Source organism: Phyllobates terribilis, unplaced genomic scaffold, assembly GCF_046119375.1.
Source record: "Phyllobates terribilis strain yellow unplaced genomic scaffold, ASM4611937v1 Scaffold_11__3_contigs__length_659146591, whole genome shotgun sequence".
Classification (NCBI taxonomy): domain Eukaryota; kingdom Metazoa; phylum Chordata; class Amphibia; order Anura; family Dendrobatidae; genus Phyllobates; species Phyllobates terribilis.
The window spans coordinates 305,924,648-305,948,711 of NW_027362771.1; the positions used below are offsets into that span (position 1 = coordinate 305,924,648).

The 24,064-nt window shown below is 46.1% G+C and overlaps 1 protein-coding gene across 2 annotated transcripts in view; it reads left to right on the plus strand.

The window, feature by feature from the left end:
• The first annotated feature begins 728 nt into the window (after positions 1-728).
• Positions 729-24,064, plus strand: part of LRGUK (leucine rich repeats and guanylate kinase domain containing) — a 90,696-nt gene continuing 67,360 nt past the window's right edge. For both annotated transcript variants that reach the window (XM_073652486.1, XM_073652488.1), the window contains exons 1-5: positions 729-1,032; positions 11,529-11,636; positions 17,943-18,024; positions 18,700-18,800; positions 18,978-19,059. In XM_073652486.1, the coding sequence (XP_073508587.1) occupies positions 847-1,032; positions 11,529-11,636; positions 17,943-18,024; positions 18,700-18,800; positions 18,978-19,059 (559 nt within the window). In that variant the 5' untranslated portion in view covers positions 729-846. The remainder of the gene's footprint in view (positions 1,033-11,528; positions 11,637-17,942; positions 18,025-18,699; positions 18,801-18,977; positions 19,060-24,064) is intronic.

Sequence of the window (24,064 nt, forward strand, 5' to 3'; positions counted from 1 at the left end):
TGCTGTTTTTGGTCTCTTAGCCTCCCAAACAAATGAGATTAGTAAGCGGTGAGGATTCCAGACTGGGATCAATAAATCCCACAGCTCGTGCCGCCAAAACCAGGCCCCAATGCGAATCTATGGGCTGAGGAAATGTTGAAATCGATGAGGGGCCTATATAAACCTAGAGCACCAGCGCCCAAAGGACCCTATTGTCCCTCAGTCCCGGGGGGTCTAACAGGCTCTGCCGAGGGGTCCGTGCCTTGAGGAGAACATTTTTGCTGCATGTGAGGCTATTTTTCCTGACAAATTTCAAGGAATCTATAAGAATGGACAGCAAGGTGTCAGCAGCACCTTGCATGGTGAAGTTTATGGTATACCGAGTCCTATAGGAGTCTAGGTACCTGGTGGATAATAGGAGCATTTAATACCCGCACACAGGGGCCCAAAACGTAAGGGGGGCCCATTTCAACGTCCAAAGCAGGTGCAATTTTGCATTTTTAGGAGCTCTTGGGCTGCTAAGCCCCATATATTGTTCTTGCACATGGGCCCTTTTCTGAGGTAAGCAGCTTCATTTACCAGTCACACATGTCTACAAATGTCCCAAAGTGTCCCCAGAGCTTCCTCTCAGCTCCTCCCGTCATGTGCACACTACTTCACCACACATATACAAGTACAGCGTTACCGCTTGCTGGGGAGTAAAACTACAATTCCCGGCATACTTTGCTCTGCAGACACGCCCCAGGGTCTAGTCGCCTAGTAACCAGTGTGTATACAACATGGCGGCGGACAGTAGGGCGTCCCGTTTCCCGGCAGCACAGTGAACTTAGACGCTGTACCGGAGACTGTGGGCCTGTGGCGAGGACCATGGCGGTGGCGGTGCTCAGTCCGAGGTTTCAGGAAGACTTCTCCCACATTAGGCCCCCAGAGATGGAGACTGAGCAGCGAGCGAGGAGCGCAGGGAGCTGGGGGACTCCCAGTCCTGACTACTGTGCGGACCCCAGGGAGTCTGACAGTGACAGCAGCGAGGAAGACGAGGAGGGCAAGATGGAGGTAAGACACTGTCTGTGCTGGATCTATGCGAACAGTTACCAGCTGCGATCCCTGAAAGGTGGGGACCTACAAGTCTCAGATTGGAGGGTCTGCTGGTAGTGGTAGAATATAGGACTAGATCTCACTATTGTCTGTGACTGAATCAGTGGTCATAAACATTGTTGCACAGGCGGGCACCACCCACACAGACTGTTGCACAGGTGGGCAACTGGTATACAGACTGTTGCACAGGCGGGTCAACTGGTATACAGACTGTTGCACAGGCGGGCAACTGGTATACAGACTGTTGCACAGGCGGGCAACTGGTATACAGACTGTTGCACAGGCGGGCAACTGGTATACAGACGGTTGCACAGGCGAGCAACTGGTATACAGACTGTTGCACAGGCGGGCAACTGGTATACAGACTGTTGCACAGGCGGGCAACTGGTATACAGACTGTTGCACAGGCGGGCAACTGGTATACAGACTGTTGCACAGGCGGGCACCGCTGGTACAGACTGTTGCACAGGCGGTCGCCGCTGGTACAGACTGTTGCACAGGCGGTCGCCGCTGGTACAGACTGTTGCACAGGCGGTCGCCGCTGGTACAGACTGTTGCACAGGCGGTCGCCGCTGGTACAGACTGTTGCACAGGCGGTCGCCGCTGGTACAGACTGTTGCACAGGCGGGCGCCGCTGGTACAGACTGTTGCACAGGCGGGCGCCGCTGGTACAGACTGTTGCACAGGCGGGCGCCGCTGGTACAGACTGTTGCACAGGCGGGCGCCGCTCGCACAGACTGTTGCACAGGCGGGCGCCGCTCGCACAGGCGGTTGCACAGGCGGGCGCCGCTCGCACAGGCGGTTGCACAGGCGGGCGCCGCTCGCACAGGCGGTTGCACAGGCGGGCGCCGCTCGCACAGGCGGTTGCACAGGCGGGCGCCGCTCGCACAGGCGGTTGCACAGGCGGGCGCCGCTCGCACAGGCGGTTGCACAGGCGGGCGCCGCTCGCACAGGCGGTTGCACAGACGGGCGCCACTTGCACAGGCGGTCGCAGGGTGGCAACTCTTATACAGTCTGTTATAAAGGGGGCAACTCTTATACAGGCTGTTATACAAGCAGCCACCGCTGGTACTGACTGTTATACAGGGATCAACACTCATACAAACTGTTATACAAGCAGCCACCGCTGGTACAGACTGTTATACAAGCAGCCACCGCTGGTACAGACTGTTATACAAGCAGCCACCGTTGGTACAGACTGTTATACAGGGGGAAAAGCTTATACAAACTGTTATACAGACGGGCCCAGTTCATACACATTGTTATACTGGCTGGCACCACTGGTACAGACTTTTATACAGGGTAGCAACACATATAGCGGGGTAGCAACATACAGACTGTTTATAGGCGGTCACCGCTCATACACATTGTTATACAAGCTTGCACCACTGTTACAGACTGTTATACAGGCAGGCCCCGCTCATACACATTGTTATACAGGCTGGCACCACCGGTACAGACTGTTATACGGGATGGCAACACTTATGCAGGCGGGCATTGCTCATACACATTGTTATAGAAGCTTGCACCGGTGGTACAGACTGTTATACAGGCGAGCGCCACTCATACAGACTGTTATACAGGCGTGTACCATCATTACACATTGTTTTACTGGTGGGCACAGCTTATACAGACTTTTGTTCAGGCAACCACCATTTATACACATTGTTGTTCAGGCGGGCACCGCTCATACACATTGTCATACAGGCGGGCACCGCTCGTATAGATTGTCATACAGGTGGGCACCGCTCATACACATTGTCATACAGACGAGCACCGCTCATACACATTGTCATACAGGCAGGCAGGCACCGCTCATGCACATTGTCATACAGGCGTGCCCTGCTCATGCACATTGTCATACAGGCGTGCCCTGCTCATGCACATTGTCATACAGGCGTGCCCTGCTCATGCAACATTGTCATACAGGCGTGCCCTGCTCATGCACATTGTCATACAGGCGTGCCCTGCTCATGCACATTGTCATACAGGCGAGCACTGCTCATGCACATTGTCATACAGGCGTGCCCTGCTCATGCGCATTGTCATACAGGCGGGCACTGCTCATGCACATTGTCATACAGGCGGGCACCGCACATCCAGACTGTTATACAGGCGGGCACCGCACATGCAGACTGTTATACAGGCGGGCACCGCACATGCAGACTGTTATGCAGGCGGGCACCGCACATGCAGACTGTTATGCAGGCGGGCACCGCACATGCAGACTGTTATGCAGGCGGGCACCGCACATGCAGACTGTTATGCAGGCGGGCACCGCACATGCAGACTGTTATGCAGGCGGGCACCGCACATGCAGACTGTTATGCAGGCGGGCACCGCACATGCAGACTGTTATGCAGGCGGGCACCGCACATGCAGACTGTTATGCAGGCGGGCACCGCACATGCAGACTGTTATGCAGGCGGGCACCGCACATGCAGACTGTTATGCAGGCGGGCACCGCACATGCAGACTGTTATGCAGGCGGGCACCGCACATGCAGACTGTTACGCAGGCGGGCACCGCACATGCAGACTGTTACGCAGGCGGGCACCGCACATGCAGACTGTTACGCAGGCGGGCACCGCACATGCAGACTGTTACGCAGGCGGGCACCGCACATGCAGACTGTTACGCAGGCGGGCACCGCACATGCAGACTGTTACGCAGGCGGGCACCGCACATGCAGACTGTTACGCAGGCGGGCACCGCACATGCAGACTGTTACGCAGGCGGGCACCGCACATGCAGACTGTTACGCAGGCGGGCACCGCACATGCAGACTGTTACGCAGGCGGGCACCGCACATGCACACTGTTAGGCAGGCGGGCACCGCACATGCACACTGTTAGGCAGGCGGGCACCGCACATGCACACTGTTAGGCAGGCGGGCACCGCACATGCACACTGTTAGGCAGGCGGGCTCCATTGAAATGGAAAGAAGGTGCCACAACATTTTTTTAGCTGCCCAAAATTTAAGCAGTGCTTCAAATGTTTCTAAATTTACCTTTGAGACAAAGCTCCTCCCTCCTCCTGTCTGCATAGGATTGTATCAGTAGCAGCTGCCATCTCCAGTCTCAGTAATGGGAAGGTGTGTGCTCACTGAATACAGATTTTACCTCAGAATTGAGAATTTTGTTAATGACTGATTAATTCTGGCAAAGAAAGAAGCAGATCTCTCTGATAAGATATATTACACAGCTGCTTATTTTCATGTGGAATATTGAATTATGAAATAAAAATGTAATCTATGGTTACTCGTTAAATACTGACATCCTAGTAAAGAACTCAATCATAGATATAACCCCAAGCAGAGACGTAAAAATAGTGATCGCAGAGTGTGCTTTCGTGACCGGGCTCATGTGGGAGGGGGACCCGCAGATGCCAGCATTCTGCTGAAATGTATTGCGGCGCAGAGACCCACCGGGTCCTTGAACTGTAATTCATGCCGCCAGCCAATCAGAGACCGTCAGCTGACGTCGGTAGGTGGTGCACGCCACTGACATCCATAAGTTGCCCATAGCAGCCAGCTACAAACGTGGGAGTGGGGAAGGGGAGTAGAATATTTTTTGGTTTTTTTGCGTTGGGGAACAGCCGTAAAACAGGGACATACAGTGCCTACAAGTAGTATTCAACCCCCTACAGATTTAGCTGGTTGACACATGCGGAATTAACTTGGCATTGTGACATTTGTACTGTAGATCAGCCTGGAAGTGGGAAATGCACTGCAGCAATTTTTTTTTTTTTTTTTTAAATGTTAAAAGTTAATTCAGAGTGTCATTTATTATTCAACCCCTCAAACCACAAGAATTCAGTTTGGTCCCCCAAAAGTATTAAGAAGTAGTTCAGGCTCCAAGAATAATGAGCTTCACATGTGTGGATTAAAGATCTCTTTTGCCAGCCTTTTCTGACTATTGAAGACCCTCCCCAAACTTGTGAACAGCACTCAGACATGGTCAACATGGGAAAGACAAAGGAGCATTCCAAGGCCATCAGAGACAAGATCGTGGAGGGTCACAAGGCTGGCAATGGGTACAAAACCCTTTCCAAGGAGTTGGGCCTACCTGTCTCCACTGTTGGGAGCATCATCCGTAAGTGGAAGGCTTATGGAACTACTGTTAGCCTTCCACGGCCAGGACAGCCTTTGAAAGTGTCCTCCCGTGCCGAGGCCAGGCTTGTCCGAAGAGTCAAGGCTAACCCAAGGACAACAAGGAAGGAGCTCCGGGAAGATCTCATGGCAGTGGGGACATTGGTTTCAGTCAATACCATAAGTAACGTACTCCACCGCAATGGTCTCCGTTCCAGACGAGCCCGTAAGGTACCTTTACTTTCAAAGCGTCATGTCAAGGCTCGTCTACAGTTTGCTCATGATCACTTGGAGGACTCTGAGACAGACTGGTTCAAGGTTCTATGGTCTGATGAGACCAAGATCGAGATCTTTGGTGCCAACCACACACGTGACGTTTGGAGACTGGATGGCACTGCATACGACCCCAAGAATACCATCCCTACAGTCAAGCATGGTGGTGGCAGCATCATGCTGTGGGGCTATTTCTCTGCCAAGGGGCCTGGCCATGTGGTCCGCATCCATGGGAAGATGGATAGCACGGCCTACCTGGAGATTTTGGCCAAGAACCTCCGCTCCTCCATCAAGGATCTTAAGATGGGTCGTAATTTCATCTTCCAACAAGACAACGACCCAAAGCACACAGCCAAGAAAACCAAGGCCTGGTTCAAGAGGGAAAAAGTCAAGGTGTTGGAGTGGCCTAGTGAGTCTCCTGACCTTAACCCAATTGAAAATTTGTGGAAGGAGCTCAAGAATAAAGTCCACATGAGACACCCAAAGAACCTAGATAACTTGGAGAAGATCTGCATGGAGGAGTGGGCCAAGATAACTCCACAGACCTGTGCCGGCCTGATGAGGTCTTATAAAAGACGATTATTAGCTGTAATTGCAAACAAGGGTTATTCCACAAAATATTAAACATAGGGGTTGTATAATAATTGACCCACACTTTTATGTTTAAAATTTAATAAAATTCAACTGAGCAACATAACTTTTTGGTTTGTAAGATTTATGCTTCTGTTCATAAAACCTACTCTCGTTTGCAGTTTGAAGGCTCTAACTTATTTGCATCTTATCAAACCAGCTAAATCTGCAGGGGGTTGAATACTACTTGTAGGCACAGTATGTAACAGGAAGGAACTAAGAATAGGGGACATATATAACATGAAAAGGCCCAGTATGGGTGACATGACATATATATCAAGATGGGTGACATGTATACAAAGAAGAGGCCCAGGATGGGGGCTTATATACCAGGATGGGGGACATTTATACCTGGAAGAGGCCTAGGATGGGGGACATATATACCAGGAAGAGCCCCAGGATGGAGGCTTATATAACAGGATGTGGGACATTTATACCTGGAAGGGGCCTAGGATGGGGTACATACAGTACAGACCAAAAGTTTGGACACACCTTCTCATTTAAAGATTTTTCTGTATTTTCTTGACTATGAAAATTGTACATTCACACTGAAGGCATCAAAACTATGAATTAACACATGTGGAATTGTATACTTAACAAAAAAGTGTGAAACAACTGAAAATATGTCTTAGATTCTAGGTTCTTCAAACTAGCCACCTTTTGCTTTGATGACTGCTTTGCACACTCTTGGCATTCTCTTGATGAGCTTCAAGAGGTAGTCACCGGAAATGGTCTTCCAAAAATCTTGAAGGAGTTCCCAGAGATGCTTAGCACTTGTTGGCCCTTTTGCCTTCACTCTGCGGTCCATCTCACCCCAAAACATCTCGATTTGGTTCAGGTCTGGTGACTGTGGAGGCCAGGTCATCTGGTGTAGCACCCCATCACTCTCCTTTTTGGTCAAATAGCCCTTACACAGCCTGGAGGTGTGTTTGGGGTCATTGTCCTGTTGAAAAATAAATGATGGTCCAACTAAACGCCAACCGGATGGAATAGCATGCCGCTGCAAGATGTTGTGGTAGCCATGCTGGTTCAGTATGCCTTCAATTTTGAATAAATCCCCAACAGTGTCACCAGCAAAGCACCCCCACACCATCACACCTCCTCCTCCATGCTTCACGGTGGGAACCAGGCATGCAGAGTCCATCCGTTCACCTTTTCTGCGTCGCACAAAGACACGGTGGTTGGAACCAAACATCTCAAATTTGGACTCATCAGACCAAAGCACAGATTTCCACTGGTCTAATGTCCATTCCTTGTCTTCTTTAGCCCAAACAAGTCTCTTCTGCTTGTTGCCTGTCCTTAGCAGTGGTTTCCTAGCAACTATTTTACCATGAAGGCCTGCTGCACAAAGTCTGCTCTTAACAGTTGTTGAAGAGATGTGTCTGCTGCTAGAACTCTGTGTGGCATTGACCTGGTCTCTAATCTGAGCTGTTGTTAACCTGCAATTTCTGAGGCTGGTGACTCGGATAAACTTATCCTCAGAAGCAGAGGTGACTCTTGGTCTTCCTTTCCTGGGGCGGTCCTCATGTGAGCCAGTTTCTTTGTAGCGCTTGATGGTTTTTGCAACTGCACTTGGGGACACTTTCAAAGTTTTCCCAATTTTTCGGACTGACTGACCTTCATTTCTTAAAGTAATGATGGCCACTCCTTTTTCTTTACTTAGCTGCTTTTTTCTTGCCATAATACAAATTCTAACAGTCTATTCAGTAGGACTATCAGCTGTGTATCCACCAGACTTCTGCACAACACAACTGATGGTCCCAACCCCATTTATAAGGCAAGAAATCCCACTTATTAAACCTGACAGGGCACACCTGTGAAGTGAAAACCATTTCCAGTGACTACCTTTTGAAGCTCATCAAGAGAATGCCAAGAGTGTGCAAAGCAGTCATCAAAGCAAAAGGTGGCTACTTTGAAGAACCTAGAATATAAGACATATTTTCCATTGTTTCACACTTTTTTTGTTAATTATATAATTCCACATGTGTTAATTCATAGTTTTGATGCCTTAAGTGTGAATGAACAATTTTCATAGTCATGAAAATACAGAAAAATCTTTAAATGAGAAGGTGTGTCCAAACTTTTGGTCTGTACTGTGTATACCAGGATGGGGGATATATATCAGGAAGATGATCAGGATGGGGGCATATATAGCATTATGGGGAATATATATATCAGGAAGAGGCCCAAGATGGGTGCTTATATGCCATTATGGGGGACATATATACCAGGGAGCAATCCTGGACGGGGGCATGTATTCCAGGATGGTGGACATATATAGCAGGAAGGTGCCCAGGATAGGGGAAATATATACCAGGAAGAGGCCCATGATGGGGGCATATATACCAGAATGGGGGCCATATATAACACATATACCAGGAAGGGGCCCAGGATGGGGGACATATATACCAGGAAGGAACCCAGGATTGGGCCATATGTACCAGAATGGGAAACATATATACCAGGAATGGACCCAGGATGGGGAACACATATACCTTGAAGGGGCCCAGAATGGGGAGACATTATTACATAATGGGTGGGGGAACAACACATATGTCTTTATAGTATTTAAAATGTTACAAAGGCCCATACATTTAACCAACATGCTGGGGATACCCAAGTCAACATTTTGCACTAGTCCTATCAGACTCTACAGACTCTAGCTACGCCACTGGCCCCAAATATTGCCTGCTTCAGATTGACCATACGTAGAAGGGTATCATGTGGAAAAGCAAGTAGTTTGGTCACTACAGAACCCGTCTTAATGTATGAATGGCTTGCAGCGAATGAAGCCGGGGTCAATGTCTAGGTTGAATAATAACGGGGATGACAACTGATGTGTTCCTCTATTATTAGACAAGGGAAGGGAGAGGTGATTGTTCATGGACATTGGGTTTGGGTAAATGGCTTGAATTGCATCATAAACGTGCTTTCCAAAGTATCAAAATGTCATAATCCTTTTAGTGTGGGCCCAAGAAACATGATCGAAAGCTTTATCAGTGTCCAAGCTGACTGATATGTTTCTGTTTTGCGTAGTATTGCATGAATGAAGAATGGCTGCAGTCGCTGTTCTAATGTTATATGTGAGGTATCATCCAAGGGTGAGCCCAGTTTGTGAATAAGTAATGTGAGTAATGATGCCTGGCAGAACAGATTGGAGTCGGTTTGCCAATATTTTTTTTTTAAACTCTTTTGAAATCTGAGTTAAAAAACGAGATGGGCCTTTACGATTTGCTTCGCGATGGTTTTTTTCCTGGTTTCAATAAATATGATTGTTGTACAAGTGACGTTCAAGATGTTCTAAAAAAAAGTGGGCTTTAATATCTTATAATGTTCATTGCTAAACCTGTCCAGGAGACATGTTTTTTTTTATCGTAAAACTAGATTGTGGACAACTTCTTTTCTCTTGTTTATACCTCCTCTGAGTGGATGAAGACGAAACATGTCTGTTCTGTATCTGTTCCTTAGGGCTCATACTGATCTGAGAAAAATGGACAAGTGCAATCCGATAAAAAATCAGATTGCACTCTAACCAATGTTATTCTATGAGGCACATCTCATCTGCAATTTTTTTCTCAGCTGAAATTGGACTGAGAAAAAAAAAATCGCAGCATGCTGCGATTTGCCGCGTATCTCGGACGAGACTCGCCAATGCAAGTCAATGGGTGCGAGAAAAAAATCACACGTCACTCGGCCCATGCGAATGGCATCTGATTTTTATGTACCCGTCTACTTGAAAACCCAACAATTCATTAGCCGCGTACAGTAAAATCACAGCGGGACCTGACATTATAGAAGAGAGAGAATAGATAGATATACATAGAATATATATAGAAAGAAAGAGCAGCAGCACTCCATTATGGCTAAGATACATAAAGACAATAAAAACATTTGATCTAAACTGTGTTATTACTCAGTAAGCTTTACTTACAAAAAATGGAGGTTCTTAGCTCATAAATTGGCCAATTCATGTGTGCCCATCAACCGCTGCAAGGTGACCTCCCGTGTGATGGGTACTACTCTGCCTACATGCCTCTCTTCGGCTACAAGCCTACAACTCTGGACAAAACGTGTCACTTCTGGACTAAAACACCTACAATTTAAATGGGCTGGTAGAATAGAATATACTGTACATCACCTGCTGGTTAAATGGGAGGAGTGCATGGTCAGCCAGGAGGCAGTTACAACCTCCTATAGTAATATGTAATAAGAAAACTGACCAGCACATCCTAAGTGTGAACAGGTAACTGCCTCCTGTCTGACCTTGCACTCCTCCCATTTAACCAGCAGGTGATGTATATTCTATTCTACTAGCCCATTGACTCGCAGTGACATGATGAAGTTGAGCAGGGTTCATATCCAATGAACTCCGTTCACCTCACTGACGTCACCGCGAGCATTAGAAAGTCCCCACGGTGGCGGCAGAAATGTCATCGGAGTTCATATCCAATGAACTCCGATCATCTCAATGACGTCGGTGCGCGTTCCGTGGGAAAGGCAGACAGCTGAGAGCTGATATTTGTAGTCTGGGATGGGACCAATATTCATGGGCCCCTTCCTAGACTATTGATATCAGCCCTCAGCTGTCTGCCTAGCCTTTGCTGGTTGTTAAAATAGGGGGACCCCACTTAAATTTTTGTTTTGGGTCCCCCATTTTAATAAGCAGTAAAGGCTAAGTATACAGCTGAGAGCTGATATTAATAGCCTGGGAAGCCACCAGCTGTCTGCTTTCCCTCTGTTGGTTAATAAAATTACGGTCGACCCCACGCCATTTTTTTTTCTAAAAATCTTTAATTTAATAATAAATGACATGTACAGTAATTAACACAAGCAAAGCACTGAAGATATATCTCACATATTTATATCTAAGTATATATTTTTATTTATGTATCTATCTATCTGTATATGTATCTATCATATATATAATCATGTAGTGAAGAATATCTTCTTGGAAAACTGTGTAATTGAGTCCATGTTAAAATCGCATTGCAATCTGATCGCATTTGGATGTAAATCGGCTGCTAGGTGAGAAAATCACATTGCTCTCGCATGAAAATCGCATGACACTCGTACGTTTTTTCGGTCCAGATATTGGAACTTTTTTTTCACACATATGGGTATGAGCCCTTAGTAGAACTCTGAATTTCGGTTCAGATGAAGGCCTCTTATTAAGGTAGTGATCCATGTAGTCTTCCTCCTTTTCTACCTCCATCTGTCCATGTTTTACCTGGCTCATTAGTAGTGGCTTCGCCTCCAGAGGACCTCCACGGAGTAGACCGACAAGGCTGTGTGGATTTAAAAATGAATAAAGGGGTGAAAATCGCAGCCTGGGATTTAAGGATTTTTTTTAACCAAAGATAATGGCGATCAAATAAGATTATATTCTAAATATTTATCAGAAATGTTTACAGCAATATGTGATCTAATCTGCCTTAAATGAGATTATTTTCTTTTCAATAAGGAGCAATTTGATGGTGTACTAAAAGAGGAAACGATTTCTGAAGGACTCTCCATGTTAGGTCGTTCAGCTCTTGGAAGTGAGCAAGTTTATCTGCATTTGTACTTGTCCGTAAGTATCAGCAGTATTAATACTTGTCATAGGACATATCATAAATGTAGAAAGTCAAGTAAGCTTCACTTTGCTGTTTCCAGAAAGTGCATGGACATTAATTATGGAAACCTTTCCATTGAATCTGTTCTGGCAGGAAGCAGCATGTGGACAGTTCACCTGATGGGGTATGGGAGTCATGTTCTCATGATAGATGGAGGCCCAAAAGTGGGATCTGCAATTATTCTTTTTTAATAGCCAATGGATTTGCCATATACAGAAGGAAGGAAAAAGACCAATACATATCAGATGTGCACGCCTAATTGATAAAAAAAATACATTTTTATTAACACCAATAGACAAACAAGGGAATATAAAATTATTTAAAACAATACACAAAGCGCAATACAACCACATCCCTGAGTGTAGATGGAAAGTAATAAGTATGCCTTATTATGTATATGATTTAGATTGACAATTTAGTGCACCCTGCCCATAATACTGATTTGCCATATACAGTCATGGCCGAAAGTGTTGGCACCCTTGAAAATGTCCCAGAAAATTAAGTTTTTCTCCCACAAAATTATTGCAATTACACATGTTTTGTTATACACATGTGTATTTCCTTTGTGTGTATTGGAACAACACAAAAAACAAAGGGAAAAAAAGGCAAATTGGACATAATTTCACACAGAACACCAAAATTGGGCCAACAAAATTGTTGCCACCCTCAACTTAATATTTGGTTGTACGCCCTTTTGGAATAAATAACTGCAATCAATCACTTGCTATAACAATCAACAAGCTTCTTACATCTCTCAACTGGAATTTTGCACCACTCTTCTTTTACAAACTGCTCCAGGTCTCTCCACAGGTGTTCAATGGGATTTAGATTCGGACCCATTTCTGGCCACTTCAGAACTCTCTAACGGTTTGTTTCCATCCATTTCTGGGTGCTTCTTGAAGTATTTTTGAAGTCATTGTCCTGCTGGAAGACCCATGACCTAGGATGCAAACCCAGCTTTCTGACACTGTGCACTACATTGCGACCCAAAATCCTTTTGTAATCTCCAGATTTCATGAAGCCTTGTACACAGTCTAGGCACCCAGTGCCAGATGCAGCAAAACAACTCCAAAACATCTTTGAACCTCCACCATATTTGATGTGTTCTTTTCTTGGTAGGCCTCCATTCTTGGTAAACAGTAAAATAATGTGCTTTACCAAAAAGCTCTATCTTGGTCTCATCTGTCCCCAAGACTCTTTCCCAGAAGGATTTTGCCTGACTCGCGTACATTTTGGCAAACTGCAGTCTAGATTTTTTTATGTCTCTGTGTCAGCAGTGGGGTCCTCCATAGCGTTTCATTTCATTCAAATGTCGACAGATAGTCCGCACTGACACTAATGCACCCTGAGCCTGCAGGACAGCTTGAATATCTTTGGAACTTGCTTCGGGCTACTTATCCACTAACTGGACTATTCTGCGTTGCAACCTTTCATCAATTTTTCTCTGCTGTCCACGTCCAGTTAGATTAGCTACAGTGCCATGGGTTGTAAACTCCTTGATGTTGCTCACCGTGGACAAAGGAACATCAAGATCTCTTGAGATGAACTTGTAACCTTGAGATTGTTGATATTGTTCAACAATTTTGGTTTTCAAGTCCTCAAACAGTTCTCTTCTCCTCTATCTGTTCTCCATGCTTAGTGTGGCACACAAAGACACACAGTGCAAAGATTGAATCAACTTCTCCCCTTTTTATCTGGTTTCAGGTGTGATTTTCATATTTTGCCAGACCTATTACTTGCTACAGGTGAGTTTGAACGAAAAATGGCAACAATTTTTTTACGGCCCATTTTTGGGGTTTTGTATGAAATTATGCTCAATTTGACTTTTTTTTCTCTGTTTTTTTTTTGTGTTGTTCCGATACACACAAAGGAAATAAACATGTGTATAACAAAACATGTTCAATTGCAATAATTCATTCATTTTCTGGAACAATTTCAAGGGTGCCAACACTTTCGGCCATTACTGTATGTCTGTAGTGGAAAAACTGAAAGGCACACTTCACTGTCCACAACACAAGTTCATTCATTGGAGAACTATGGCAAAAAAAAAGAAAAACTACATGATATAAATGACAGTAAGATGGAAAAAACGCTTTTTAAGTCATTGTTACACTTTATACCCAAAGGTGTGCTCCCTACTTAGATGCTGTGCTGCTAACTTATAATAAGATGGGGGCAATTGACTCCAAATAAAATTTCCAAGATTCACTTATTGACTTTCTCTCATACACTTTCTAGATGAAGAATTCCTGCAACAATTTATTGAGTTATTGAAATTACAGAATAAATATATATATTGTAGTTTTTCCTACTCTGGAAACATTTATCTTTTATTTTGTATAGTGAATAGAAAAATATCCTCAGTTTTTTCCATACATTATGAATTTCAGGTCATACATTAGTGATGGAGCATTGCCCAGTGTTTGTTTTTGCTCCATACATAAGATTCAAATATTGACTAAATGTGTGAAAGGTAGATTGGAAAGTAATTAGGAATATGAAAAGTGAAAAAGCCAAAAGATTAAATAAGGCTTTAGGATACAAATATGAATTCTGAAAATCTGTTCAGTTCTGCTGATACGATCTCAATACAACTGACTGTCAAAATGAGTAATGTCAAATCCAATGGTTTAATGCATCTAAAATATGGCTTTCCACAAGACCTTACCATAATTTGTTCCAAACCGGTGTCCTCCAGTGACCTAAAAATACATGAGGAATCATGGGACATAAAAAGCTTCTGCTGTGATTGTTATATTAAAAATAGAGAAGTTATCATTTATTTTGAATTTGCTTCCAAGGCATCAGAGAGCACCACCAGGGAATATTTCTTCTCACTAGAGACCAAGTGAGGAATTCTAATGTCATGTACAACTGTCACTAAATAGAAAATATTGTAAATTCTTAAAAATATGTTGCATTCGTTTAATTTCATTTGAGCTATAGATCAAGTATTTTCATAAGACATCAGAGAGGAAATAAAGCCTACAAAGTTGTCAGCAAGCAGGTAGGCCAGAGAAATAGCAATTATCACACAATCCTACAGCTATGACCACACATATGTTAAAATAATGATTTTTATTTAATAATACATAAAATATACATACAGTACAGACCAAAAGTTTGGACGCACCTTCTCATTTAAAGATTCTTCTGTATTTTCATGACTATGAAAATTGTACATTCACACTGAAGGCATCAAAAGTTTGAATTAACACATGTGGAATTATATACTTAACAAAAAAGTGTGAAACTGAAAATATGTTTTATATTATAGGTTCTTCAAAGTAGCCACCTTTTGCTTTGATGACTGCTTTGCACACTCTTGGCATTCTCTTGATGACCTTCAAGAGGTAGTCACCAGAAATGGTCTTCCAACAATCTTGAAGGAGTTCCCAGAGATGCTTAGCACTTGTTGGCCCTTTTGCCTTCACTCTGCTGTCCAGCTCACCCCAAACGATCTCGATTGGGTTCAGGTCTGGTGACTGTGGAGGCCAGGTCATCTGGCGTAGCACCCCATCACTCTCCTTCTTGGTCAAATAGCCCTTACACAGCCTGGAGGTGTGTTTGGGGTCATTGTCCTGTTGAAAAATAAATGATGGTCCAACTAAACGCAAACCGGATGGAATAGCATGCCGCTGCAAGATGCTGTGGTAGCCATGCTGGTTCAGTATGCCTTCAATTTTGAATAAATCCCCAACAGTGTCACCAGCAAAGCACCCCTACACCATCACACCTCCTCCTCCATTCTTCATGGTGGGAACCAGGTATGTAGAGTCCATCCGTTCACCTTTTCTGCGTCGCACAAAGACACGGTGGTTGGAACCAAAGCTCAAATTTCCACTGGTCTAATGTCCATTCCTTGTGTTCTTTAGCCCAAACAAGTCTCTTCTGCTTGTTGCCTGTCCTTAGCAGTGGTTTCCTAGCAGCTATTTTACCATGAAGGCCTGCTGCACAAAGTCTCCTCTTGACAGTTGTTGAAGAGATGTGTCTGCTGCTAGAACTCTATGTGGCATTGACCTGGTTTCTAATCTGAGCTGCTGTTAACCTGCGATTTCTGAGGCTGGTGACTCGGATAAACTTATCCTCAGAAGCAGAGGTGACTCTTGGTCTTCCTTTCCTGGGGCGGTCCTCATGTGAGCCAGTTTCTTTGTAGCGCTTGATGGTTTTTGCAACTGCACTTGGGGACACATTCAAAGTTTTCCCAATTTTTCGGACTGACTGACCTTCATTTCTTAAAGTAATGATGGCCACTCCTTTTTCTTTACTTAGCTGCTTTTTTCTTGCCATAATACAAATTCTAACTGTCTATTCAATAGAACTATCAGCTGTGTATGCACCAGACTTCTGCACAACACAACTGATGGTCCCAACCCCATTTATAAGGCAAGAAATCCCACTTATTAAACCTGACAGGGCACACCTGTGAAGTGAAAACCATTTCTGTGACTACCTCTTGAAGCTCATCAAAAGAATGTCAAGAGTGTGCAAAGCAGTCATCAAACCAAAAGGTGGCTACTTTGAAGAACCTAGAATATAAGACATATTTTCAGTTGTTTCACACTTTTTTGTTAAGTATATAATTCCACATGTGTTAATTCATAGTTTTAAATCACACAAAAATCATCAATGGAAATCAAATTTATTAACCAATGGAGGTCTGAATTTGGAGTCACCCCCAAAATTAAAGTGGAAAAACATACTACAGGCTAATCCAACTTTGATGTAATGTCCTTAAAACAAGTCAAAATGAGGCCCAGTATTGTGTGTGGCCTCCACGTGCCTGTATGACCTTCCTATAACGCCTGATGAGGTTATGGATGGTCTCCTGTGGGATCTCCTCCCAGACCTGGACTAAAGCATCCGCCAACTCCTGGACAGTCTGTGGTGCAACGTGACGTTGGTGGATGGAGCGAGACATGATGTCCCAGACGTGCTCAATCGGGTTCAGGTCTGGGGAACGGACGGGCCAGTCCATAGCTTCAATGCCTTCATCTTGCAGGAACTGCTGACACACTCCAGCCACATGATGTCTGGCATTATCCTGCATTAGGAGGAACCCAGAGCCAACCGCACCAGCATATGGTCTCACAAGGAGTCTGAGGATCTCATCTAGGTACCTAATGGCAGTCAGGCTACCTCTGGCGAGCGCATGGAGGGCTGTGCGGCTCTCCAAAGAAATGCCACCCCACACCATTACTGACCCACGGCTGAAGGATGTTGCAGGCAGCAGATCGCTCTCCACGGCGTCTCCAGACTCTGTCACGTCTGTCACATGTGCTCAGTGTGAACCTGCTTTCATCTGTGAAGAGCACAGGGCGCCAGTGGCGACTTTGCCAATCCTGGTGTTCTGTGGCAAATGCCAAGCGTCCTGCACAGTGTGTTGGGCTGTGAGCACAAACACATCTGTGGACGTCAGGCGCTCTTATCACCCTCATGGAGTCGGTTTCTAACCGTTTGTGCAGACACATGTACTTTTGTGGCCTGCTGGAGGTCATTTTGCAGGGCTCTGGCAGTGCTCCTCCTGTTCCTCCTTGCACAAAGGCGGAGGTAGCGGTCCTGCTGCTGGGTTGTTGCCCTCCTACTTCCCCCTCCACGTCTCCTGGTGCACTGGCCTTTCTCCTGGTAGCGTCTCCAGCCTCTGGACACTACGTTGACAGACACAGCAAACCTTCTTGCCGCAGCTCGCATTGATGTGCCACCCTGGATGAGCTGCACTACCTGAGCAACTTCTATGGGTTGTAGAGTCCGTCTCATGCTACCATGAGTCTGAAAGCACAACCAACATTCAAAAGTGACCAAAACGTCAGCCAGAAAGCATTGGTGCTGAGATGTGGTCTGTGGTCCCCACCTGCAGAACCACTCCTTTATTGAGGGTGTCTTGATAATTGCCAATAATTTCCATCTATTGTCTATTCCATTGGCACAACAGCATGTGAAATTGATTGTCAATCAGTGTTGCTTCCTAAGTGGACAGTTTGATTTCACAGAAGTTTGATTTACTTGGAGTTATATTCTGTTGTTTAAGTAGTGTTCCCTTTATTTTTTTTAGAGATCATTCCATCTTCAACTTGCTTAACTGTTCTCAATAGCAGTAATTTTGACCTGGGGTGCCCAAACGTTTACATGCCACTGTATTTTCATGCTTTCTAACAATACCAATTTCATAACATGAGAATGCCCCATTAAATTGTGAATGTTTTGCATTTTTTTTCATATCATACACATTTTCCTTTTGTAATATGTTATTCTTATTCTTTCAGGATCATAAATTATCTGATATTCAGATTCTATGTAGTTACATCCACCTACAGAAGTTGGATGTGTCTTGCAATGAAATCACTGGTATGTATCTAGGGGGCAGAAGCTGGTCCATAAACTGGTCTGCAGCAAACGTTAATTCATATGATCTCATGAGCAATGAGGTAGAAGGAAGGGGGTGTATGGAGTTTTATGTGTAAAACTAGGTTACTGCTGTTTTTTTGGCAATTTAAGAAATAAATTCCCCCACTAGATACAAGCTGGTAGGTCATTTCACAAACTTGAAACATATAATGGGACTTGTCCTGAACATCTGCTTGCTTCTCGTCCCTTTTGATTAATTTCTATGATCTAAATGGGGAGCATTTATATTACTTAAAAAAATGATAAAATGTTTAATTCAGGTAGGCATACAATGCTATTAGGGTGGCCAACGATCTGTTATTAGGCCCCTGTTAGTGTCAGAGACTTAATGTATCAGGGAACATTTCACCATGTTTCATTGGCTGCAGATGAAATGGCGACCCCTTATATTACAGATTTAATTTTTCCATGGACCACTGCCAAAGTTTTCAGTCTCTGTGAGGGTCTCTTCCACTTTTCCTTTGTGCTAATTATTATAAATCTCCCTCAATGGGTTTGCAGTGACATGAAAGACATACCAACCAATTTTCAGTATGTTGTATGCATACATACCGAGAGAACTTATATAAAGCTAATGGGCATGTGTTTATGAGTGTGTCCATTTTTTCCTCCTAGACTTGTCTTGTGTCAGTTTCATGCCATACTTGACTGAGCTAAATGCCTCAAAGAATAAGCTGAGCACGTTCTTTGACTTCATCCCCCCCAAGAATTTGATGGTAAGGAACGATCCAGTGCAGGAAATATATTTACCGTCTGCTGAAATATATCCCTGCCATTGAGATCTATCTATCTATCTATCTATCTATCTATTCATATCTTTCTATCTCTGATTTTATTTTTATGTTATTTTGTGTATATGTAACATAATGTTTTTTTTCATCCTTTTTTTTCAGGTGGTGGATTTATCATTCAATGATATAACCAGTATGAAGGATTTATCAGCTCACAGTGCTCTGACCACACTCATACTAAATAGTATCCTTTTTGTAACTACTATGAATCCATTTACCGTATGTTCTTAAAACTGGACAAATATAAAATACTAGATGGTGGCCCGATTCTAACGCATCGGGTATTCTAGAATATGTATGTGGCCGACCGGGTGCGACTAATCAGTGAAGCAGTGTTTAAATGGGTTGTGCATTACTTTAAATTAACCCCCCAATGTATCCCCCCGGGGCCCCTAATGAATTTTGTAATTACGTCATGTTGTCAATACGGCTTGTGACAACATCGCTGACCACGCACAGCCAGCACGTTAGTCCCCCGGCTGCAGCCGGCTCTTGCTTCCGCTTACATCACGACTATTTGCGGCTGCAGCCAGGGGTCTCCACGGTGAATGAAACGTGACAGAAGTACGCCACACTGTGACTGACAGAACGTGTTCACTGAACGTGACAGAAGTACATCACACACTGTGACTGACAAAACATGTTCAGTACGTCATGGGCAGTTGGTGAGTCACATGACCACATGGGCGGAGTCAGCCCTGCTATCTCCCGACTTGTTCTGAAATCCTGCATCGCTGATTGGCCGCGGCCGGACCAATCAGCGACGCGGGATTTCCTGGACGGACAGACAGAGAGGATAAGCCGATTATATAGTAGACTAGATGGTGGCCCGATTCGAACACATCGGGTATTCTAGAATAGGTATGCGGCCGACGGGGCGCAATTAGCAGAGTGGCGTTTAAATTTGGCGCCCAAATCGCTGATTGGTCGCGTTAGGCAACCACGACCAATCAGCAAAGCGGTGTTTAAATTTGGCGGCAATATCGGTGATTGGTCGCGGGCGGCGGCCGCGACCAATCTGCGAACCGTGTTAGTGAGGACTGGAGAGCGTGTTTAAATTTGGCACCAAAATCTCTGATTAGTCGCGACCAATCAGCAGAGCGGTGTTTAAATTTGGCGCCAATACTGCTGATTGGTTGCGGCCGCCGACCGCGACCAATCAGCAGAGCGATACAGAGCGGGGTTTAAATTTGGCACCAAAATCGCTGATTGGTCGCCGGCCGCGACCGATCAGCAGAGCGGTGTTTAAATTTGGCGCCAAAATCGCTGATTGGTCGCGGCTGGCGGTCTTGACCAATCAGCGATTTTGGCGCAAAATTTAAACAACGCTCTGCTGATTGGTCGCGGCCGTCAGACGCGACTAATCAGCGACTTTGGGGCCAAATTTAAACCCCGCTCTGCTGATTGGTCGCGGTCGCCGGCCTCGACCAATCAGCAGAGCGGTGTTTAAATTTGGCACCAAAATCGCTGATTGGTCGCCGGCCGCGACCGATCAGCAGAGCGGTGTTTAAATTTGGCGCCAAAATTGCTGATTGGTCAAGACCGCCAGCCGCGACCAATCAGCAATTTTGGCGCAAAATTTAAACAACGCTCTGCTGATTGGTCGCGGCCGTCAGACGCGACTAATCAGCGACTTTGGGGCCAAATTTAAACCCCGCTCTGCTGATTGGTCGCGGTCGCCGGCCTCGACCAATCAGCAGAGCGGTGTTTAAATTTGGCGCCAAAATCGCTGATTGACCGCGACCAATCAGCGAACCGTGTTAGTGAGGAATGGAGAGCGTGTTTAAATTTGGCACCAAAATCGCTGATTAGTCGCGACCGCGACCAATCAGCAAAGAGGTGTTTAAATTTGGCTACAATACTGCTGATTGGTCGCGGCCGGCGACCGCGACCAATCAGCGGAGCGATGCAGAGCGGTGTTTAAATTTGGCACCAAAATCGCTGATTGGTCGCCGGCCGCGACCGATCAGCAGAGCGGTGTTTAAATTTGGCGCCAAAATTGCTGATTGGTCAAGACCGCCAGCCGCGACCAATCAGCAATTTTGGCGCAAAATTTAAACAACGCTCTGCTGATTGGTCGCGGCCGTCAGACGCGACTAATCAGCGACTTTGGGGCCAAATTTAAACCCCGCTCTGCTGATTGGTCGCGGTCGCCGGCCTCGACCAATCAGCAGAGCGGTGTTTAAATTTGGCGCCAAAATCGCTGATTGACCGCGACCAATCAGCGAACCGTGTTAGTGAGGAATGGAGAGCGTGTTTAAATTTGGCACCAAAATCGCTGATTAGTCGCGACCGCGACCAATCAGCAAAGAGGTGTTTAAATTTGGCTACAATACTGCTGATTGGTCGCGGCCGGCGACCGCGACCAATCAGCGGAGCGATGCAGAGCGGTGTTTAAATTTGGCACCAAAATCGCTGATTGGTCGCCGGCCGCGACCGATCAGCAGAGCGGTGTTTAAATTTGGCGCCAAAATTGCTGATTGGTCAAGACCGCCAGCCGCGACCAATCAGCAATTTTGGCGCAAAATTTAAACAACGCTCTGCTGATTGGTCGCGGCCGTCAGACGCGACTAATCAGCGACTTTGGGGCCAAATTTAAACCCCGCTCTGCTGATTGGTCGCGGTCGCCGGCCTCGACCAATCAGCAGAGCGGTGTTTAAATTTGGCGCCAAAATCGCTGATTGACCGCGACCAATCAGCGAACCGTGTTAGTGAGGAATGGAGAGCGTGTTTAAATTTGGCACCAAAATCGCTGATTAGTCGCGACCGCGACCAATCAGCAAAGAGGTGTTTAAATTTGGCTACAATACTGCTGATTGGTCGCGGCCGGCGACCGCGACCAATCAGCGGAGCGATGCAGAGCGGTGTTTAAATTTGGCGCCAATACTGCTGATTGATCTCGGCCAGCAACCGCGATCAATCAGCAGAGCGTTGTTTCAATTTGGCGCCAATCTCGCTGATTGGACGGTTTCTGGTGTCCGCGACCAATTAGCACAGCAGTGTTTAAATGTGGCGGCAAGATCGGTGATTGGTCGCGGCCGCTATTTAAATGTGGCGCCCAAATCGGTGATTGGTCGCGGGCAGCGACCGCGACCAATCAGCAGAGCGGTGTTTAACTTTAGCGCCAAGATCACTGATTGGTCGCGTGCGGAGAGCGCGACCAATCAGCGAATCGTATTGGTGAGGAGCGGGGAGCGGAATCGTATTAGTGAGGACCGGGGAGCACCGCTGCCTGTGCGGCTACTTCCGCTGTGAGAACCCGGGACATGAGCGACTGCTCGCAGCTGAAGTATCCCGACCCGCAGCGCTGCTCCCCGGTCATCCCTTCACACCCTAGCCGCTGATCTCCCCACAGTATCCGCATGGTGTTACAAAGGTCCGGACATTTATGTTAAAAATCGCTGATTGGTCGTTGGCGCTGCCCGCGACCAATCACCGATTTTGGCGCCACATTTAAATAGCGTCCGCGACCAATCAGTACAGCGGTGTTTAAATGTGGAGCCAAGATTGGTGATTGGTCGCGGCCGATATTTAAATTTGGCGCCAAAATCGGTGATTGGTCGCGGGCAGCGCCAGCGACCAATCAGCGATTTTTAACACAAATGTCCGGACCTTTGTAACACCATGCTGATACTGTGGGGACATCAGCGGCTAGGGTCTGAAGGGATGACCGGGGAGCGGCGCTGCGGGTCGGGATACTTCTGCTGCGAGCGCCCGCTCATGTCCCTGGTTCTCGCAGCGGAAGTATCCGCACAGGCAGCGCCGCTCCCCGGTCCTCCCTTCACACCCTAGCCGCTGATGTCCCCACAGTATCCGCATGGTGTTACTAAGGTCCGGACATTTGTGTTAAAAATCTCTGATTGGTCACTGGCGCTGCCCGCGACCAATCACCAATTTGGTCGCCAAATTTAAATATCGGCCGCGACCAATCACCGATCTTGATTCCACATTTAAACACTGCTGTGCTGATTGGTCGTGGCCGATATTTAAATGTGGCGCCCAAATCGGTGATTGGTCGCGGGCAGCGTCCGTGACCAATCAGCACTGCAGTATTTAACTTTTGCGTTAAGATCAGTGATTGGTCGGGTCTGAAGACCGCGACCAATCATCGAATCGTCTTGGTGAGGACCGGGGAGCGGCTGCCTGTGCGGCTACTTCGGCTGCGAGAACCCGGGACATGAGTGGGCGCTCGCAGCAGAAGTATCCCGACCCGCAGCGCCGCTCCCCGGTCCTCCCTTCCGCATGGAGGTCAGCGACGCCGGCGGTCCTTCCGCTGCTACCGGCCGGGAGATGAGCGCCTCACGCCGCTCATCTCCCGGCTGCATCTCCGTCCCGCAGATGGGTCCAGCGGTCGGGGTCCTTCTGCTGTTACCGGCCGGGAGATGAGCGCCTCGCGGCGCTCATCTCCCGGCTGCATCGCCGCTGAGCTCCGTCCCGCAGATGAACCGCTAATGGAAGCCATCTTTTTTCAGAAATCCTGCGGCGCTGATTGGCGGCTGCCGGACCAATGAGCGACGCGGGATTTCCTGGACAGACAGACAGACAGACAGACGGGATAAGACAATTATATATATATATAGATGAGCTTGATACTTGCCATTCCCTATATCATATTAATTTGCAATATTCACACTAAACTCATACATAATTTTCTGGAATTATTTGTACAGTATGTAAAAACATATAATAAAATACCTAACAGTTCTTATCTAAATGAAGATTCTAAAAGTTTCCTAACAAAGTAAAGTAGATGGGCACGTGCCAATCGGCTTTAAGTGCAATGCCATAGCAAAGAAACACACAGATCCAGCAGCACCATGCAAACATTGAATATTGGATTATTTTAAACTGCATTACTACTATAAATGTTATATGCTTTGAGGGTAAGGTTCTTATTATACATTTAGATCATACTATGGGTATCCTCCTTCCATAATGTAATTGTGGTGCTTTTCCATTCCCATCAGTTCTGCTGAGGTCAGGAAAAACCTAGTGACTGTCTACTCATTGGTACAGGAGACAGTACTGTGTACCATTGCCATAGAGGTAGCAAGTAAACATTTTCAGATAGTCAAACTCAATAGGAAAGTGGCAGTGACTGCACCGACCTGGAAAGTAACAAACCGGGTGTAGGGTGGGTCAAACAGACATTAGGTGAGGCCATATTCACCATTAAAAGTGTTTTCTGG